The sequence below is a fragment of the Ahaetulla prasina genome, chromosome 1 (genome assembly GCF_028640845.1).
Source record: "Ahaetulla prasina isolate Xishuangbanna chromosome 1, ASM2864084v1, whole genome shotgun sequence".
In the NCBI taxonomy this organism is placed as follows: domain Eukaryota; kingdom Metazoa; phylum Chordata; class Lepidosauria; order Squamata; family Colubridae; genus Ahaetulla; species Ahaetulla prasina.
In genome coordinates, this window is record NC_080539.1 from 300754082 (window position 1) to 300770975 (window position 16894).

At 41.3% G+C, this 16894-nt stretch overlaps 1 protein-coding gene across 1 annotated transcript in view; it reads right to left on the reverse strand.

The window, feature by feature from the left end:
- Positions 1-3969: 3969 nt before the first annotated feature.
- LOC131187538 (deubiquitinase DESI2-like) overlaps positions 3970-16894 on the reverse strand; it is a 51463-nt gene continuing 38538 nt past the window's right edge. The window contains exons 3-5 of the mRNA XM_058161925.1: positions 14621-14714; positions 10166-10307; positions 3970-4312 (exon numbers count right to left, since the gene is read on the reverse strand). Coding sequence (XP_058017908.1) covers positions 4070-4312; positions 10166-10307; positions 14621-14714 — 479 coding nt within the window. The 3' untranslated portion in view covers positions 3970-4069. The remainder of the gene's footprint in view (positions 4313-10165; positions 10308-14620; positions 14715-16894) is intronic.

A 16894-nucleotide genomic window follows, 5' to 3' on the forward strand; every position in this document is an offset into this window, starting at 1 on the left:
AAGTAGGATTGAATTGCTATAAATATTACTATCCAAGAAAACTTCCTGGAAAGAAAGTTATAAATGATGTCTTGAAGAATGGTAAGGCCATAGGTATACATACTATAACTGGATAAATGTTAAAATAGGGATGTGATTTGCTTAAATTGTGGCTATGCAGATTTTTTTATTGTGTGTGACACTTGCCTCCAGATTGATGTTTAGAAGAATGCTGTTGTTATTCTCTTTAAAAAGACAAAATTGGCAAAAGGGAATGCAAAAACTGCAGAGGGATTTGTTTATAACTATACCTGGGAAGGTGTTTTTGAAGAACTCAGAAATCAAAAGATACAAGAGATAGCAATGAACAAAATTTGCGAAAGGGGTAGATAGAACATATTTTCTTCTGCTCATTGAGAATCCCAAAGGTGCTTTTTCAAGAGACAACCTGACTTTCTGGTTTTTCTTTGAAGACATTTCCCTTCTCATCCAAAAAGCTTCTTTAACTCTGACCCAGTGATGAAATCCATTTTTTTTACTACCGGTTCTGTGGGCATGGCTTGATGGGTGTGGTCTGGCTTGGTGGGTGTGGTTTGGTGGGTGTGGCAGGGGAAGGATACTGCAAAATCTCCATTTCCTCCCCACTCTTGAGGGAAGGATATTGCAAAATCTCCATTCCCATCCCACTCTGGGGCCAGCCAGAGGTGGCATTTGCTGGTTCTCCGAACTGCTCAAAATTTCTGCTACCGGTTCTCCAGAACCTGTCGGAACCTGCTGGATTTCACTCTTCTCTGACCGGATGGTGGGGAATGGAAGGATTTATATTCCTTGCAGACAGCTGGTCATTTGCATTAAGTCATTAAGGTCATCTGGAGGTTTATCTGTGTCATCAGGGTCACCTGAGTTGTGCAAATAGGTGTGGAGCCTTCTTGGAACTGTTGAAAGGACTGTATTGTAGTTTGGAGATAGATGACGTTGTATCCCTCCCCCTCTGTTGAGAGAGGGCTGTTCAGTTTTGACATAGATGGCCTCTTTGACCCCTCTTTCAAACCAGCAGTCCTCTCTGCCCAAAATGTGGACTTTTAAAAAAGCACCTTTGGGACAACCATGACCTGGAGGTCTGAAAATCTCCATAGACATTGTTCATTGAGAAATATAGTGTATGGATAGGAAATTGCATTGTACATAAGTTGGTTTAAAGCAGCGGTGAAATCCGGCTGGATCTATCCATCTCTCGTGAACCACAGCCTCCTGTCGGCCACAGGAGGCTTCGCCCACCCACCAGGACGTCCTATGTTTGACCCTCTGTGAATGTGCACTCCTGTTCCCGAACCGGTAGCAAAGGTTAAGTGGATTTCACCACTGGATTAAAGGAAGTATGGATACATCAAATAGCCTTGAATTACAAAACAACATTTATAAATATGGAATTCAGAGTTGGTTGCTGAATATGAAAAGGGCATTAAATATGTACAAAATCAAAGGAATAGATTGGAAATTCTTATGGGGATAATTGAAAAACGTTGGCTGCAGATGTCTACATTGGTGTGCATTTTTGTGTACTAATAATGCTATGTTGATTGACGGCTCAGTGCTTGCTGTAACTGTTAGCTTTTGTGATATATGGGTTTTTATACCGCCTTCTCCGCCTTCTCAGGGCGGTGTACAGTTTGAAGATTAATGTATATTTGGTAAGAAAAACAAAGTAGATAAATATGGGTACCATGATAGAATGCTTCTGAAAGATGGGGAAAACGAAAGGCTGCACATGCTGGTAAAAAGGTTGTATGAAGTGCATTGCGAGGAATGAATGTTGGTCAAAATAAACAAAAACAGTAGCATATAAGAACATGATTTTGCTTATATTTTCCATAGCAATAAGAACTGACATGCCAGTAAGTTAATGTCGTGAGAATGGGATAAGATATAATATAATGATACTGAAACAAGAAAAGTTTGGAGAACAAGAAGTAATGCACAGAATGGTGTGGTTGAAGCAAAGATTGCAATGATAGAAAACCATAATGAGCCACGGTGGCGCAGTGGTTAGAGTGCAGTACTGCAGGCTACTTCTGCTGACTACCAGCTGCCTGCAATTTGGCAGTTCGAATCTCACCAGGCTCATGGTTGACTCAGCCTTCCATCCTTCCAGGGTGGGTAAAATGAGGACCTAAATTGTTGGGGGCAATATGCTGACTCTGTAAACCGCTTAGAGAGGGCTGTAAAGCGGTATATAAGTCTAAGTGGTATTGCTATGATAAAATATAGTAAATGTTGGTATGTACTAACTTGAGCTCTATTCCCTTTTCTTTTTCTTTTCTGATACTTTTAATTTTTTAAACTTACCTTTCTGGGAATAACTGTGTGATATTGCTTATCTGAGATGAATAGTATGAAGGTTATGCATGATATATAAGTCAGTGCCTGTACTCTCATATCATGCTAAGCTGTTCAAGAGAACCTTTGTGTGTGTATATGTGCTCATGTGTGAACATGTATGTCAAAATTGTCAAGATGGTGACCACAAGATTGAATCCCACCCTATTTTATATCTGTTACATGAACAATATATATTTTAGAAAGGCAGAGCTTTGATTGTGTGGTCATGTTTGCCATTGTTTTACCACTGCCACCCCAGATACTGCTGAAACTATTATGTATTATTAATGGCCATGCATGTTGCCATCATTAAATAAAGTTCCTTAAAGAGATGGCAGTTTACTATTCTGTTTGGATTCAAAGCAATGGCATCATGGATGTCCAAATAAGGAGACATGGCAAACTACAAATCTCAGTTAAAGAACTAAAGGTAGTCCTTGACTTACAACAGCTTACTTAGTGACTCCTCAAAGCTACAACAGCACTAAAAAAGGTGATTTATGATTGTTTTTCACAGTTACAGCCACCTGCAGCGTTCCTGTGATCATGTGATCAAAATTCAGATGCCTGGCAATTGGTTCATACTTATGACTGTTGCAGTGTCAGGGGGTCATGTGATCACTTTTTGCAGCCTCCTGACAAAGTCAGTTGGGAAGCCAGATTCACTCAGCAACCAGGTTACTGGGGGTGAAGGTTCGTTCTCTGAGCTTCACCCTCATCCTACACCCAAGCTACAGATATTCGCCACTATTGCAAAACCAGGTTATTAACATATCAGTTGCAGTGATTCACTTAATAACTGTGGCAAGAAATGTCGTAAAAAAGGGGAAAACTCCCTCAACAAATTCTCTCTTTAACAACATACATTTTGGGTTCAATTGTGGTCATAAGTCAAAGACTACCTGTGCTTCCAAGGTGGGGTATTTGGAGCACTTCCAAAGTACTTCGAACATGGTGGTGCCATCATGTTCATTGACTGAATTTCACAACTTAGGATGTTGTATAATCACAAAGTTTCTCTTTCTTGTTTGTTTTTTTAAAAAAAACAGACTCAGACACATATTTCTAGATAATTTTTGCTACTGTAGTTGGAGAGTAAAGTGTCCTTTAGTCTATTATACGGTATTTGAATTCATACACACACACAAAATCTGCAGTGGTTGAATAGGAGCACCTTTCATTGACCCTTCTTAAGTGGCTTAAGAAACTAGTGATTTAAAAAGAATGAAGAGACCGTTAAGTGGAGCTTGCTGCTGGTCTGAGGGAGGAGAAAGTGAAGCTCTAGTTTCAGTTCCTCTTTTTCAATATTTAAAGGAGAGACGGCTTTGGAGGAATGGGGGAGAAGGCCTTGTGCATTTATGACTGGAGATAGAGAATTAAAAGAGTTCCAGATGAAGCATCTGTCCCTCAATATGGCTTCCTTTCAGGGCTGCTGTGTCATATTCCAGAGATCACAGTACTTTTTGCTTCATTTTCACAGTACGGAGAATGTCAGCTCCAGAAGTTTAATCTCAAGACGCGTATTGAGACAATTCTAAATGTTGCTTTAAGTAACAGCAGCCCTTTGCAAAAGAGGCAAGGGTGTCATCTCGTCCTGGCAAGGATGCTCCATGGGTTCTTGGGGAAAAAAGATCGAGCAGCCGTGGGAAATGATGGAGGAGCAACCAGTGGCATAGGGGAAAGATTTGAGGGCCGCTTCCACGGGCAGAGTTCAGACCCTTGTGTGCCGGCAGGTTCGCGAAGGGCCTGGGGCTGAAGCAGCTGCAGAAGTCGATGGCGATTCCTCATCCGTCGTGTCTCCCTGCTCTTCCTTATGAAGGCCAAGGTTGATATGAGTCTGCAGAGCGGCTGGGGTCAGCCATTCCTTGGGGAGGCAGCTTTGCAGGAAAGGAATGCAGGAGCTAAAGTAGGCCAGGCGGTTCACCCAGCGTGGGATTTCCTTCCCACACAGGATCTGAGAAACGATAGGGAAACAACACACACATACAAAAACAATTATTGTTTGATTTGCAGATCATTTGCCACTGCCTCCTTTTCTCGCTGGCAAGAGAAAAGAAAATTCATGGCCTTGACCATGAGGCATAGAAGCAAGAAAAAAGAATCCAATACAATTTACTAATCAATAAACGATGAGAGGGGGAGCAAGATGACCTTTCAATAAGTTAGCCAGCACAGCTTAATCTATGCTCAAGCCTTCTACCTGAGAATCTTGAGAGTTAAAAATTACTTGTACCATTGATATGTGAAGGTTACTATTTTTCAGCTCTTACAATTACCCTGAAAATGGGGTTGCCTGTGGGAAGGGGGTACTCGGCTGTGAACTTCCCTGCAGAGAAAAACAGAAGCTTACAGGAATCAATAACATCTGGAGAAAATGGCAGGATGCCATGTAGTTTATTCTACAGGCACATTCCAGAAATAGAGCAATTTTCTTCCTGTGGTGCTAAGAGTATATAGTTCAAAATACGATGAATGTGATGAACACAAGTCCTGCATTGCATACCAGGAAATCTTATTCTACAGTGTGCAGGGAGAAATTTAATGAGTACTTGATTTCTTTCCAAAAGCATTTGGCCAAGAGCTTTCTGTGGTCACATGGTTTCCGGTTCTAGGATCATCAAAAAAACAACAACAATAACCTCATCTAAGCTCTCTGCTGTCCTTTGTGTCTTCAAGCTGCTTAAAGTTGTTGCTGACTGATCTGGTGTCACAGTGGTGCTTTCTCCTTTAAGCAATTAACCTTCTCTTGCACCTATGAATTGTTGTTCAGGATGTATGACTTTAAAGTCTCCTTACTAGTAGAGTTCAGAGGCTCCCTAAATCTTCTTTGCCCCCCCCCCATCCCGCAAAAAGGGTGAAAGAGCAAAGTTATAAAAGCAAAGACATTTCATGGGGCCGACTTTGGAACAGGTCACAAACTCTTTGTGTGCAAATTCCATGTTAAGCTGTTGTGGTCCGCTAGCAGCCTGCGGAGCTGGCAATGGAGTCAGACAGCGATGAGGCTGAGGAAGAGCGTGGCCAATCCTGAAGGCAGGGGAAGGCCCAGATGAGGGCTCTGCATCGGAGGCAGAGGTGGGACCAGGGCCATTGGGGAGTGAGGTGCGGACTCCAGAGCCTCCAGAGACTGACAGTAGTGAGGCAGAGGAACAGGAGGAGCCTGTTCCTAATGCACGCATGAGAAGAGCTGCCAGAAGGCAAGAGCAGCTCAGGTAAAGAGGACAACTTGGGAGTAGAGCCAAGAGATGATTAGCCCCTCCCATAAGGCTTAAAAGACCAGCAACAGCGTTTGGGCTCTTTGCCAGAAAACGTCTTTGATAGCTTTGTCTTGTTGCATTTATTTTGTAGCGGTGTCTTCTGAACTTTTGCTAAGAAAGGCCTTTGGCAGTTTGCCTAATTGGACCAAGGCTGGTGATAGGACTGAGGAATTGTGTTGGGAGGAATTTGTTTTAATTTAATTGAACTACACTGAGAATGAAGTAATTTTCAGCTGTTCGAATAAAGTTTGTTTGTCTTTACACTGACTGAGTTTCCTACTACCTACTTGGGCCTGGGTCACAACATAAGCTAAACTGGAAGGGGGAAGCCATTCATAGTATGATCTGAAGCAAGAGAACACCAGAAAATTCTGAACCGCATTGATGCAGAACCAGAGAAACCATGGAATGAATTAAAGAGGTTGTTAAAAATGAATGTCACAGAGAAAGGGAAAAAGGCAAGCTGGAAATGTATGTTTCACTGGCTATAGGAAGACTTTCAATTATATCAATCCTTTTAAGCTGTGGAATGTGCTTAAAAACATGAGAACATTTCATTCTCCTCACCTGTACAAAAGTCAGAAAGCCACTATGTGTACAAAACATGGTGAAACAGACGGGCTCCAAGTTGGCCAAAGACTGAGACAAAGTTATATACTCTCCGCTTATGTATTCTCTCTACATGCAAAACATGTATTGAAGAAACTTAGATTGGAAGAAGAGGAACATGATTTTAAATAGCAATAGCAATAGATTTATTGTTGTGACTCCAGCCCCCGAACCTGGCCCCATGCCTGAAAGTGACTCCGAGAGTGAGGGGGAAGGGCCGGTAAGGCTTACCTCGGGAGCACCGATTCCTTTGGCCTGGCTCCAGGAGCCAGAACCAGACCAGTCGGAGGACGTAATGAGGCCGTCATCCCCTGATTCCTCCCTTCCCCAGGCTATGCCTTCAGACCCAGCTGATAATAATAATAATAATCAAGCTTGGATCAACCCGCGCTTCAGAAGATTAGAGAGGCGGTGTCATCAAAGGGAAGGGTGGGGCAGGAGCCCCACCCCACAGGATATATAAGGAGCTTTGGGACTGCTCTCATTTCACGGGAAGCAAAAGCTAGCTGAACCGCTTCAAAAGAGCTGAAAGTCTTGCTCCGTGAGTCACTTGTTTGAACTTTGGCAGGCAGCTGTGATTTCTGTGCCAGGACTGATAAGAGCCGTGAATCCACTGGCTGAAGGCCAGCTCGTTGATCCGAAGTGGGGAAGGAGACAGAACATTTATATACCGCTCCATACAGCACTGTCTGAGCAGTTTACAATGTCAGCATATGGCCACTAACAATCTTAGACTTCATTTTACTGATCTTGGAAGGATGGAAGGCTGAGTCAACCTTGAGCTCATCAGGATTGAACTCTTGTAAGTGAGCAAAGATAGCCTGCAATGCAGCATTCTAACCACTGATCCACCATGGTTTTTAAAACTGGAGGAAATAACATCAGTAACCTATGCAATGCGGATGACACTACTCTGACAGCTTAAATTGCAAATCAATGCATATTGCACTAATGAAAATCATTAGTGCAGGAAAAATTAGGATTAAAATTAAATATAAAAGGAACTTTTGGACTTTAGCACCAGAGAAGATTCTTGAGAACATCAGGTATAACTAAAGCAAACTAAAAGGTCATTGAAGAAATCAGCGTAGACTTCTCCCTCCAGACACATGAGACCAGGCTCAAATTGTCATATTTTGAAGGTAAATGTTGGACACATTTTGTCTGGATAAGTCTATCATATTAGGAACAATGGAAAGAAAGAGAACAAGGTGATGACTAATAGCAAAGTGGATATACAGAATTACAGCAGAACTGAATGCAATATTGGAGGACCTGAAACACCAATTAGGGACAGATCGTCCTGAAGACAATGTATCTAATTGGTCACTAAGAGTTAATACCAACTTGTTGACATATAATTATCAATCATCATTTTATCTAGAGTAATTTGTCCTGTAACATCAGTACTTCTATAAATCTTCTGATACAGTAAGTAGCTTAAAATACATTCCTGCTGTACCTTCTTTCATTCTAGTTTAAGTGCTAACTTGTGTAACAGAATACTTCTTCTCTTCTTTTTCTGTACTATTACTCCTCAGTAGTAAGAATATTTCCTACTGGGAAATCATGATTTCCTCCCTTTAAGGGGCCCTTCCCTCCATTTTTTTCCCTTACACAATAGATGTCCAATAAACTTGTTCTCCCCAATCCCCTGCAGGTGCTCATACATTAATGACTGGCCTCCAAAAAGCTAAATACATTGATCCTGGTTAAGGCTTGGATTGGAGACCACTAGGAAATTCCAGAGTTGATAAAGAAGGTCCTGGATTTTCTCATATTGTTGCCAAGAAAACTATATGTAGTCAGCAGTAGTCAAGCTCAGTTAAACCTTAACTTTTTGCTAAGCAAAAGGGTATGATTTGAATTTAAAACACTGTAATGCTACAAGTAGACTGGATGGGTTTGCACATAACATCATGTCAAAACAAATAAATGCTCAAAATAATAGCTTAGTCCAATTTGTGAGCCCAGCCAATTATTTCCCAAATTCTGCTCATGATGGGCATTTTGGCAAAGGGTCGGGAAACGATATGATCTTTTGGACGATTTTTTTCTGGTCCTGTTTTCATTTTTTTAATTATTATTAGTTGCTTAGTGTATTGCATTTCTAAAAATTTAATGACTGTTTGTTAATTATATGCACCATTTTCAGATGACTGCCAAGCAGGCAGCTATATAAATCAATCACTTAATCTACTTTATAATCCCCAGAATGGGAACCATGTTGCCAATCCCTTAAAGAAAAAGTTTCGTCACTAAGAGAACGCTGTTTTCCATAAGTCAATCAAATCAAATAGAGCAAGCAAAAAAAAAAAAAACCAAGTGCCTTCCAGTAATAGCACTTGATTCTTCCACTGATGTGTAATAATTTCCAGCTTAAGGTACATTTATTTAGCTCCTTTCAGAAACTAGGGAGGGAGGGAGGGAGAGAGAGAAAGAGAGAAGGTGCAGCAAATGAGAAAATGGCTTGAGATGCTTAAATCTGCCTCAATATCCCACAGAGTTTTTTAGGGGGGGAAAAACCCCCACATCACACGCCTACACAGCCCAATTCTCCACTGCAAAGGAAGTTTGAATAGATCTCAGCAATCTGACCTCTGAAACTGCAGTTTCCTTGCAGTCATCTGCAATCAACCCCCTTTTCCATTGCAAAATGCTGCTGTGGAATAGGCATTGTGCACCTTCTGGGGAAAAGAAAATTAACTCATTCCTCCTTGCCACTTGATTTCCTCTAAGTTCCCCTTGATTCCTTTGATGTCTGCTAGTCTTATAAACCCAGGTCTTGTCTTGCAATGTATGTCTGTATCTCCAGTCAGCAAGGAATATTGGACCGGATACCTGCAGAAAACCAAGCGAAGGATTATTTGGGGGATCTGCTCCTCTGTCAGAGCAAACAAGTTTTTCATCTATGGTCCTAGAGACCATCAAGCAGGTCAAAATGACTGATCTGGCCTTTTCCTCTTTTCCATCCTCATTATATTAAAAAAAAAATGCACAGGTATTTCATGACAGTCCAGAGACACATAAATAACTCAAGAAATGAGAAACTGCTACAAAAGGAATTGCAGTTGGTGACCTTTTCTGTGACACTTCATTTGGCTTGTACCTACAAATATCAAAGAGATCAGTGTCAAAAGAAATGAGATGTGGGGTTTTTTTCCTTCCTTCCTTCCTTCTTCCTTTCTTTTTTTAAAGAGGAAAATATCTGGTCCTTAACTGGCAAGACCTACTTAGTAATTTCAGTGCTCAAGAAAAACAAAAGAATGCCACCCAGTGATTTTGTTCCCAATCATGGAACCTTTGTCTTAAGAACACATCAACCAAGACAATAATTGACTATAGGAGGAATGGACTGATGTGTCAGCTGTGTTTGCCTGTGGCTTCCAAAGGGTGCAGGGGAATCACTCATCCTCCTGTCCCTCTCCAGCTGGACAGCTGCCAGCACTAACCACTAAAAGATATGCTTTCATTTCATTCCATTTTAAGGGATGTTCGGTGATAAGAAAAAGAGGAAGGCAGGCAAAATATTAGGAAACGCGAGAAGACTCGAAAGAATAGAAGAACCACATACCAATATTTCCATACATGAATAAATAAAGCAGGATAATTGCTCAGAAGAACTTTGGGATCTGAATTACACATCCTCTTTTGGATGTAAACAGGCTGTAAGAAAACATCAGGGTAAGAAACTATTTCAGATTGCTTGGATCTTGCCCTGAGTGTGAAAAAAATTCATCTTGGATTCTTAACAAATAGAGACCACAGATACTAGGCAGGGCAGATGTGATGGTATCAGTTAGGATACTCTATTGTGTTATGATAAGAGATTCAGCCATAGCAATCTAATCATAGTGGGGATTGTTTGGCTCACAAACTACCTCACCAACATTGCCGGAGGATTATAAAGTAATACCCAGAGAAAGAATAGAAGGTGAGTCCACCTCTGCCAAAGCAGCTGAGAAGTGATTGCAATTCTTGTGCATGAGATGGTAAGCATTGCCCTTGTACTCTTTGCCCAGTTCCTCCATGATTTTATCCACATCTTCTTCAGTGAAGTCTGTGGTGCCCAAGGCAATGGATTCTCTAGTTGGGAAAAAAAAAAGATAAGAAAAGTCAACCAACAGGAAATGGGCAGTCAGAGAGACAAGACACCAGGCATGCTTTGAAAGTGAACCCTTGCAATGAATTAAAATAACCTAGCTTCTTTTTCAGGCTTTCACATCGGGCTAACAGAAGATCCTCTTGCTCAAAGAGCTGGATTAACCTTGAAGAGTGAGTCTTTTAAAGCAGCAGCATCTTTTTTCAGGCTACTTTAATGAAAAGCGGAAATGAGACCTGAATCACTTCATCCAAGTCTTTTTCAAACTGCACAATCCAAACACACACACACACACACCTCAGTCTGTTTATCTGCCTGGTCTATCTAATGTTTAATGAAGCCTCCAGGCACAGGAGTACTACGCATTTAAATATCCTTTTAGATTAATTCACCATAACATTCACTTTAAATTCCCAAATAACTGAAGGCCATTGTTCTATTTGGTCTATATTTATATCTCCTTAAACAAATAGCAACACATACATGGGTGTAAATAGTATCACTTTAATCATTTAGCATTTACATAGCATTTACACTTTAAAACAAACACCTAATGTCTACCCTGACTATTTTAATACTGAATCTACATACTCTTGGAGAAAAAGCTATCCCTGCCCCTTCTGCTTCCCAGCACAGTCATATTCAGAGTGTCAATGGCATTCCAAGCAGCTATATGGCAAACAGCCAGCCAGCCAGGAACCTAATCCCATTGGGAGTTGTCAGAAACCCACCCATGCTGGGATTTTGGCAAGGGCATTCTTTGAGCTTCTCGCTGCTGAGATTCAAATTTGTCTATTGGCAAAAGATTTTTTTCTTCTTCTCCAAAGCATCGATCATAGCGAGCGCCTTTCACATGGATAGCCTCAAGTATTTTTATACCATCCTAGAAAGAATGCTCTATGGTACATTGCTGATCTGTGCTGTTTCTGCAGCTTTGACTAGTGCACTAACCACAGCTCTTTCTGGAGCCATCACTCACGTCCCGTCCCCTCCCCCCCGGTGCTCACAGCTGAATTACAGCAAGGCGCTCTACTCCGGGCTGCCTTTGAACATGATCCACAGTGGGAATCGCTTTGGCGATGTTGGCTCTTGGTTTCAGGATTGGCAACGCATTTGTTCCCAAGATGTTTTATGAGCAAAATTCCAGATGATGCTTCTGACCAAGAAAGCCCTATGTGACTTGGGTCCAGGTTACCTTTGACACCACCTTCTCCAGACAGCATCTATCCATCCTTTGTAACAGTGGTGAAATCCAATTTTTTTTTACTACTGGTTCTGTGGGCATGGCTTGGGCATGGCTTGGCTTGGCTTGACAGGCGTGTCAGGGCAAAGATACTGCAAAGTCTCCATTCCCACCCGACTCCAGAGGAAGAATATTGCAAAATCTCCATTCCCATCCCACCCTGGGGCCAGCCAGAGGTGGCATTTGCCGGTTCTCCGAACTGCTAAAAGTTTCTGCTACTGATTCTCCAGAACCTGTCAGAACCTGCTGGATTTCACCCCTGCTTTGTAATCATTTCAGGCCTTCCACTTCAGATATTCAATGGGTGGCTTTTTCTATAGTTCCTCTAGCTTTTTGGGGAAGCCTTCCCTTCCCAAAATTGAATGGTGTTATGCTCTTTGCTAGCAAAAGAACAGTGGAGATTGTTGCCTGTTGAGGCTTTGGGGTATTTTGCTGAGCTGTTTTCCCAAGGCTTACTTTTAAACCTAATTACCCGTATATACTCGAATATAAGCCGATCCGAGTATAAGCCGAGGTCCCCAATTTTACCCCAAAAAACTGGGGTAAACTGGGGACTCGAGTATAAGCCGAGGGAGGGAAATGAGGCAGCTACCGGTCAGGAAAGCCTCCTCCTCAGCCGAGAAGGCGGGCGGCTCCCCCGCCCCGCCCTCTCACTGCACCGGCAGGGCTTCCCCGCGCTAATGCAAAAGCCCGCCAAGTTTGCACCATCCGGTATAATGTGAAAAAAAGAAGAAAAAACCTCGAGTATAAGCCGAGGTCTAATTTACCCCAAAAACTGGGGTAAACTGGGGACTGAGTATAAGCCGAGGGGACGTTTTTCAGCACAAAAAACGTGCTGAAAAACTCGGCTTATACTCGAGTATATACGGTAATTCTTATTGTTAAATATTCTTTCAGTTCTTGGTCTTAAAACTTCCTTTCTTTATTACAGTTGTGTGCCACCCATCTTGTCTAGGGGCGACTCAAAAATAAATCTTAATTTGGTTTAATTGTTTTACTGTCAAAATCGATGGCTAACGATGATTTTTTTTACATGAGCCCGCTCAAAGTCTGCTGGAGGGGGCAAGTCATAAATTATAAAATAAATAAATCCATCCGAATCAGTACATTTTTCAACAGTGGGGTCAAAGAAGGCATTTTTGAGCAAATCTATTCAAATGTCCTTGCCGTGTTTTGAGTACGAGATAGACTTTGTGTCGTTCTCGTCCCCTTATTTGAAAAACAATGTTATACACCATGCTTACATTGCAAAGAGTTCATTCAGACTGCATTGGTTAGCCCTGGATTTTGTATCTTTCTTGGCCCTGTGTTCTTGTCACTGACCTCTGTTTGGCTAACAAAGCAAGCAAGCAAAGCGGAACAATTACAAGGAGGCTCTGTGTGTGGCAGCTAGCACCTGCTCCCCAGCTTGCTTTTTCTAGAAATTCCCCTTCCCCTTGAAATGTGTATCTCCCCCTCATCCAAGGTCCTTCAGGCATATCATCAATTATTTATTTCAAAAGTTTCCAATATTAATACTGTGCAATTACTCTGTTGCCTCCCTCCCCCCCGGTTTGCTGTAGATGGGTTAGATCAGCGGATCAAAGACCTCCATATTCAGACATCCATTCGTCCCTTCCGATTCCTCCTGTTTCTTGGTGATTTCATTTACTATAGTTTAACTTCCAGTATGCTGACAGCTGCAGGGATGTTCCTGCAATTCTTCCACATAAGAGAGACCTGGGTGGAAGACAACTGACCCTGAATCTAATGTTATTCCTCCGGTGACAAAGAAGCAATCTGGTAAGTCACAGGATGGAGTGCATTCATACAGTCCAGAGCAGGGGTCTCCAATCTTGACAACTTTAAGACTTGTGGACTTCAACTCCCAGCAAAGCTGGCTGAGGAATTCTGGGAATTGAAGTCCACAAGTCTTAAAGTTGCCAAGGTTGGAGATCCCTGGTCCAGAGCATATCCCAGTAACACAAGGTGAGATTGTGCAGCCATAATAGTTGATACGTTGTGGGAGGAAAATACAGTAGATATTCACCATAGCAGTTTAAGTGTGGGAGAAATATGAATCTAGGGGAAAAAAGCAAGTGAGAACTATAGCCTGTGTTCTCATGCTTTTTTCACTCATTAACTCACCATGGCTCTGAATTAAAAGAATGCCAGAATGGGTGCAGTCATTCAATGAATGGAGGTGTCAAAGGCTTTTGTTTTGTTTTGTTATAGATGCATGTTATAGATGAATTTCTATATGCTGGGCATGTCTTAGTATTGCATATAGTGCATTCTTAACCAGCCATCCACATCACACAATATTTCTCATTTTATCACTATAATAGTCTCATAAGGGAGGTTGAGCGATAGAGACTGCCCTAAGGCTGCTCAACCTTAACTAAAAAAGGATTTGAAACTGGAAAAGAGTTAAGATTGCCTTCCTTACCCCAATGTTTCCCCATTTGGTGTCAACCAAATATGGTCCCATTACCAAAGCCACCAAGGCAATTCACTGTGTTGACTGGGGATGTTAGAGGTTGGCCCAAACACATGGTAGACACCAAGTTGGAGGAAGTTGCTCCAACACAAGATAGGACAGGTTTTAACCCTCTCAAATCTACAACCTGCCTTGTTTTAATAGCGGGGGCGAGAGAGAGCATTTAATGGAAAATGGCTGCACTTAAGTCTGGGAAATGAAGCTGGGGGCACATTCACTTTAGCAAGATGGAGTTTGGGGAAGTACTTTGCTACCTATGATGGATTTCTTTTAAGAGTTCTACTACAGTTATTTTCTGTTTTCCACCTTAATGTGAGAAATTTTGCTGGCAGTTTTCAAGTTTCATGGTCAGAGGCAGCTCTGAAGAGTACAAAATGAGTTCTTGTCCATGGGTATTTTATATTATACTACGAAATTAAGGTGACAACCCTAAATATTTCTGTATATGCTGATTTTCATCTGCTTCCTTGGTTCTCAGAAGGAATCAAAGAAAGGAACGCCTTGGGAAAGGGAGCAGAATACGGGACAATGCCCTGGAGGTGGCCAATCCAGAGAAAAAGTAGAAGAGCTCTTACTTGAATTTAAAGGTCTCTCCGAGCTCCACCGCACTGCCTGGTGTGATCTCAAAAATCCCACTGAAAGGATAGGGATGTCCTCCATAGGCAAACTCTAGCAAGAAAAGAAAAAGACTGCAATTAAGAATGTAAGAGCAGCATCTGTGGTGGGGCTCTGGCTCAAGTTAAGATAGGGTACAGTGTTGACACTTTCCATCTACAGTTACATAACTTGCTTCTCTTCCTCTTTCAAAGAGACCAGACTAGTCTGCAATCTAAGGTAAAGGTTTTTCTGTCAGTCGTGGTCATGTGGCCATCATGGCTATATGCCAGAGATGCACAGGACACTGTTACTTTCTCACCGAAGTGGTACCTATTAATCTACTTGCATTTGCATGTAGATTTCAAACATGCATGTTTGAGCAACATTCAAACTACCAGGTGGGCAGGATGAGCTGGGGCAAGTAACAGGAACTCACCCTGTTGTGCAGAGCTGGGATCTCAAACCCAGGCTGTCAGTTCTCCATCTGACAAGCTCAGCATCTTTAACCACTGTGCCCCTTAGTCTGCAATCTACTCCAATCTACTGCATTCTACTCCAATGTATTTTGTCAAACAGGGCATTATTGCCAAGCTGGCTTTGAGTCAGCATCAAGCACCAAGACTGAAAGGTAAGCTGATAGATTTCTGGAATATTCTGCAGCTTGATCCAATCCATATAATGCCATGTGCAAAAACAAATATTTTTTATGAATTCACTAAGTATTATTATCACACACACGCTATAGAGCACTGCACACCAGAACAACTAAACACAAGAACAGTTTTTTCCCAACTGCCATCACTCTGCTAAACAAATAATTCCTTCAACACTGTCAAACTATTTACTAAATCTGCACTATTAATCTTCTAATCGTTCCCATCACCCATCTCCTTCCACTTATGACTGTATGACTGTAACTTTGTTGCTGGTAATCCTTATGATTTATATTGATATTGTTTCCTGATTGCTTATTTGTACCCTATGACTATCATTAAGTGTGTATCATTAAGTGTTAAATTTGTACCCTATGACCATCATTAAGTGTTGTATGTGTTGTACCTTGATGAAGGTATCTTTTCTTTTATGTACACTGAGAGCATATGTACCAAGACAAGTTCCTTGTGTGTCCCATCACACTTGGCCAATAAAAAATTCTATTCTATTCTATTCTATTCTATTCTATTCTATTCTATTCTATTCTATTCTATTTCTTTTCCAGAATTAAAGGGGGGGGGTAATCAAATTTTCTACGTGTGCATGTCAGATGTTGGTCAGCTGCTTTGGAAGTGCCATCCAATAATTGGGTGGTGGTAGTTGTAGTGGAAGATGTAGTAGTAACAAGACTTATAACAAAATATTGATGCAATAAATGAGGCTGTATGTGATATTTGACTCACCATAAAATGTTCTCTCCTTCCATCCTATCTCCATTAAATCTTCCAAGATGTAATTCTGTGGCCCTTGAGCAGATTCACTCTCATTGAACTACCCTGATCTCTGAAGGATTTTTCCCCTAATTTTTTTTCATCATAGCTTTGTAGTAGAGTTTTAAGCAATAGCATACAATTGTGTAGAGCAAAGGAGAAGATTCAGCAGCCTGAAACTCAGCCAAACTCTCAGATTATCTTGTTGCAATTCTAATTTCCCTTGGAATCTGCTCTGAGAGATGAGTCCAATGACTACTATGGTAGTCAGATTCAGAAACCAGGTGATAATATATTTGTTCTTTCCCTGAAAGCAAGAACTGGTTAGTCTTACTCACTGGCTTTTATTTTTAAAATAGGACAATACTGAATAAATATATAGCTTTGCAAATGAGGTTGCATTTATTCTTGAATTAGTCAGGAACAATTGGAATAATTATGCCCAATTCTTAGCAACTTCATACAATTCCTAGCAATGGTTAGGAATTATTGGAATTGCAGCCTAATGAATCTGGAGGTCAATCATGGGAATGTTGAGTGATATATCCATTAAAATACAAAGCATCTTTTGCAACGTGACAAAGTTCTTCAGATTATTTTTATTTATTACATGTGCCTTTCCACTAAGAGTTTAAGACAATTTATTTGAGAATCCTCCTTCAAGCTATCCCAATAGTGACAACCCTATGAAGAAAAATATCACCTAATTAGTTTTCATGATGGAAAATGAATTTCAATTGGGATCACCCCAATCTTAGTCTAACACTTCTATCGCAATACTTTAAGTTCTGCAGAGCTACCATGCAGCTCTTGGCTCCTCAAGGCAGA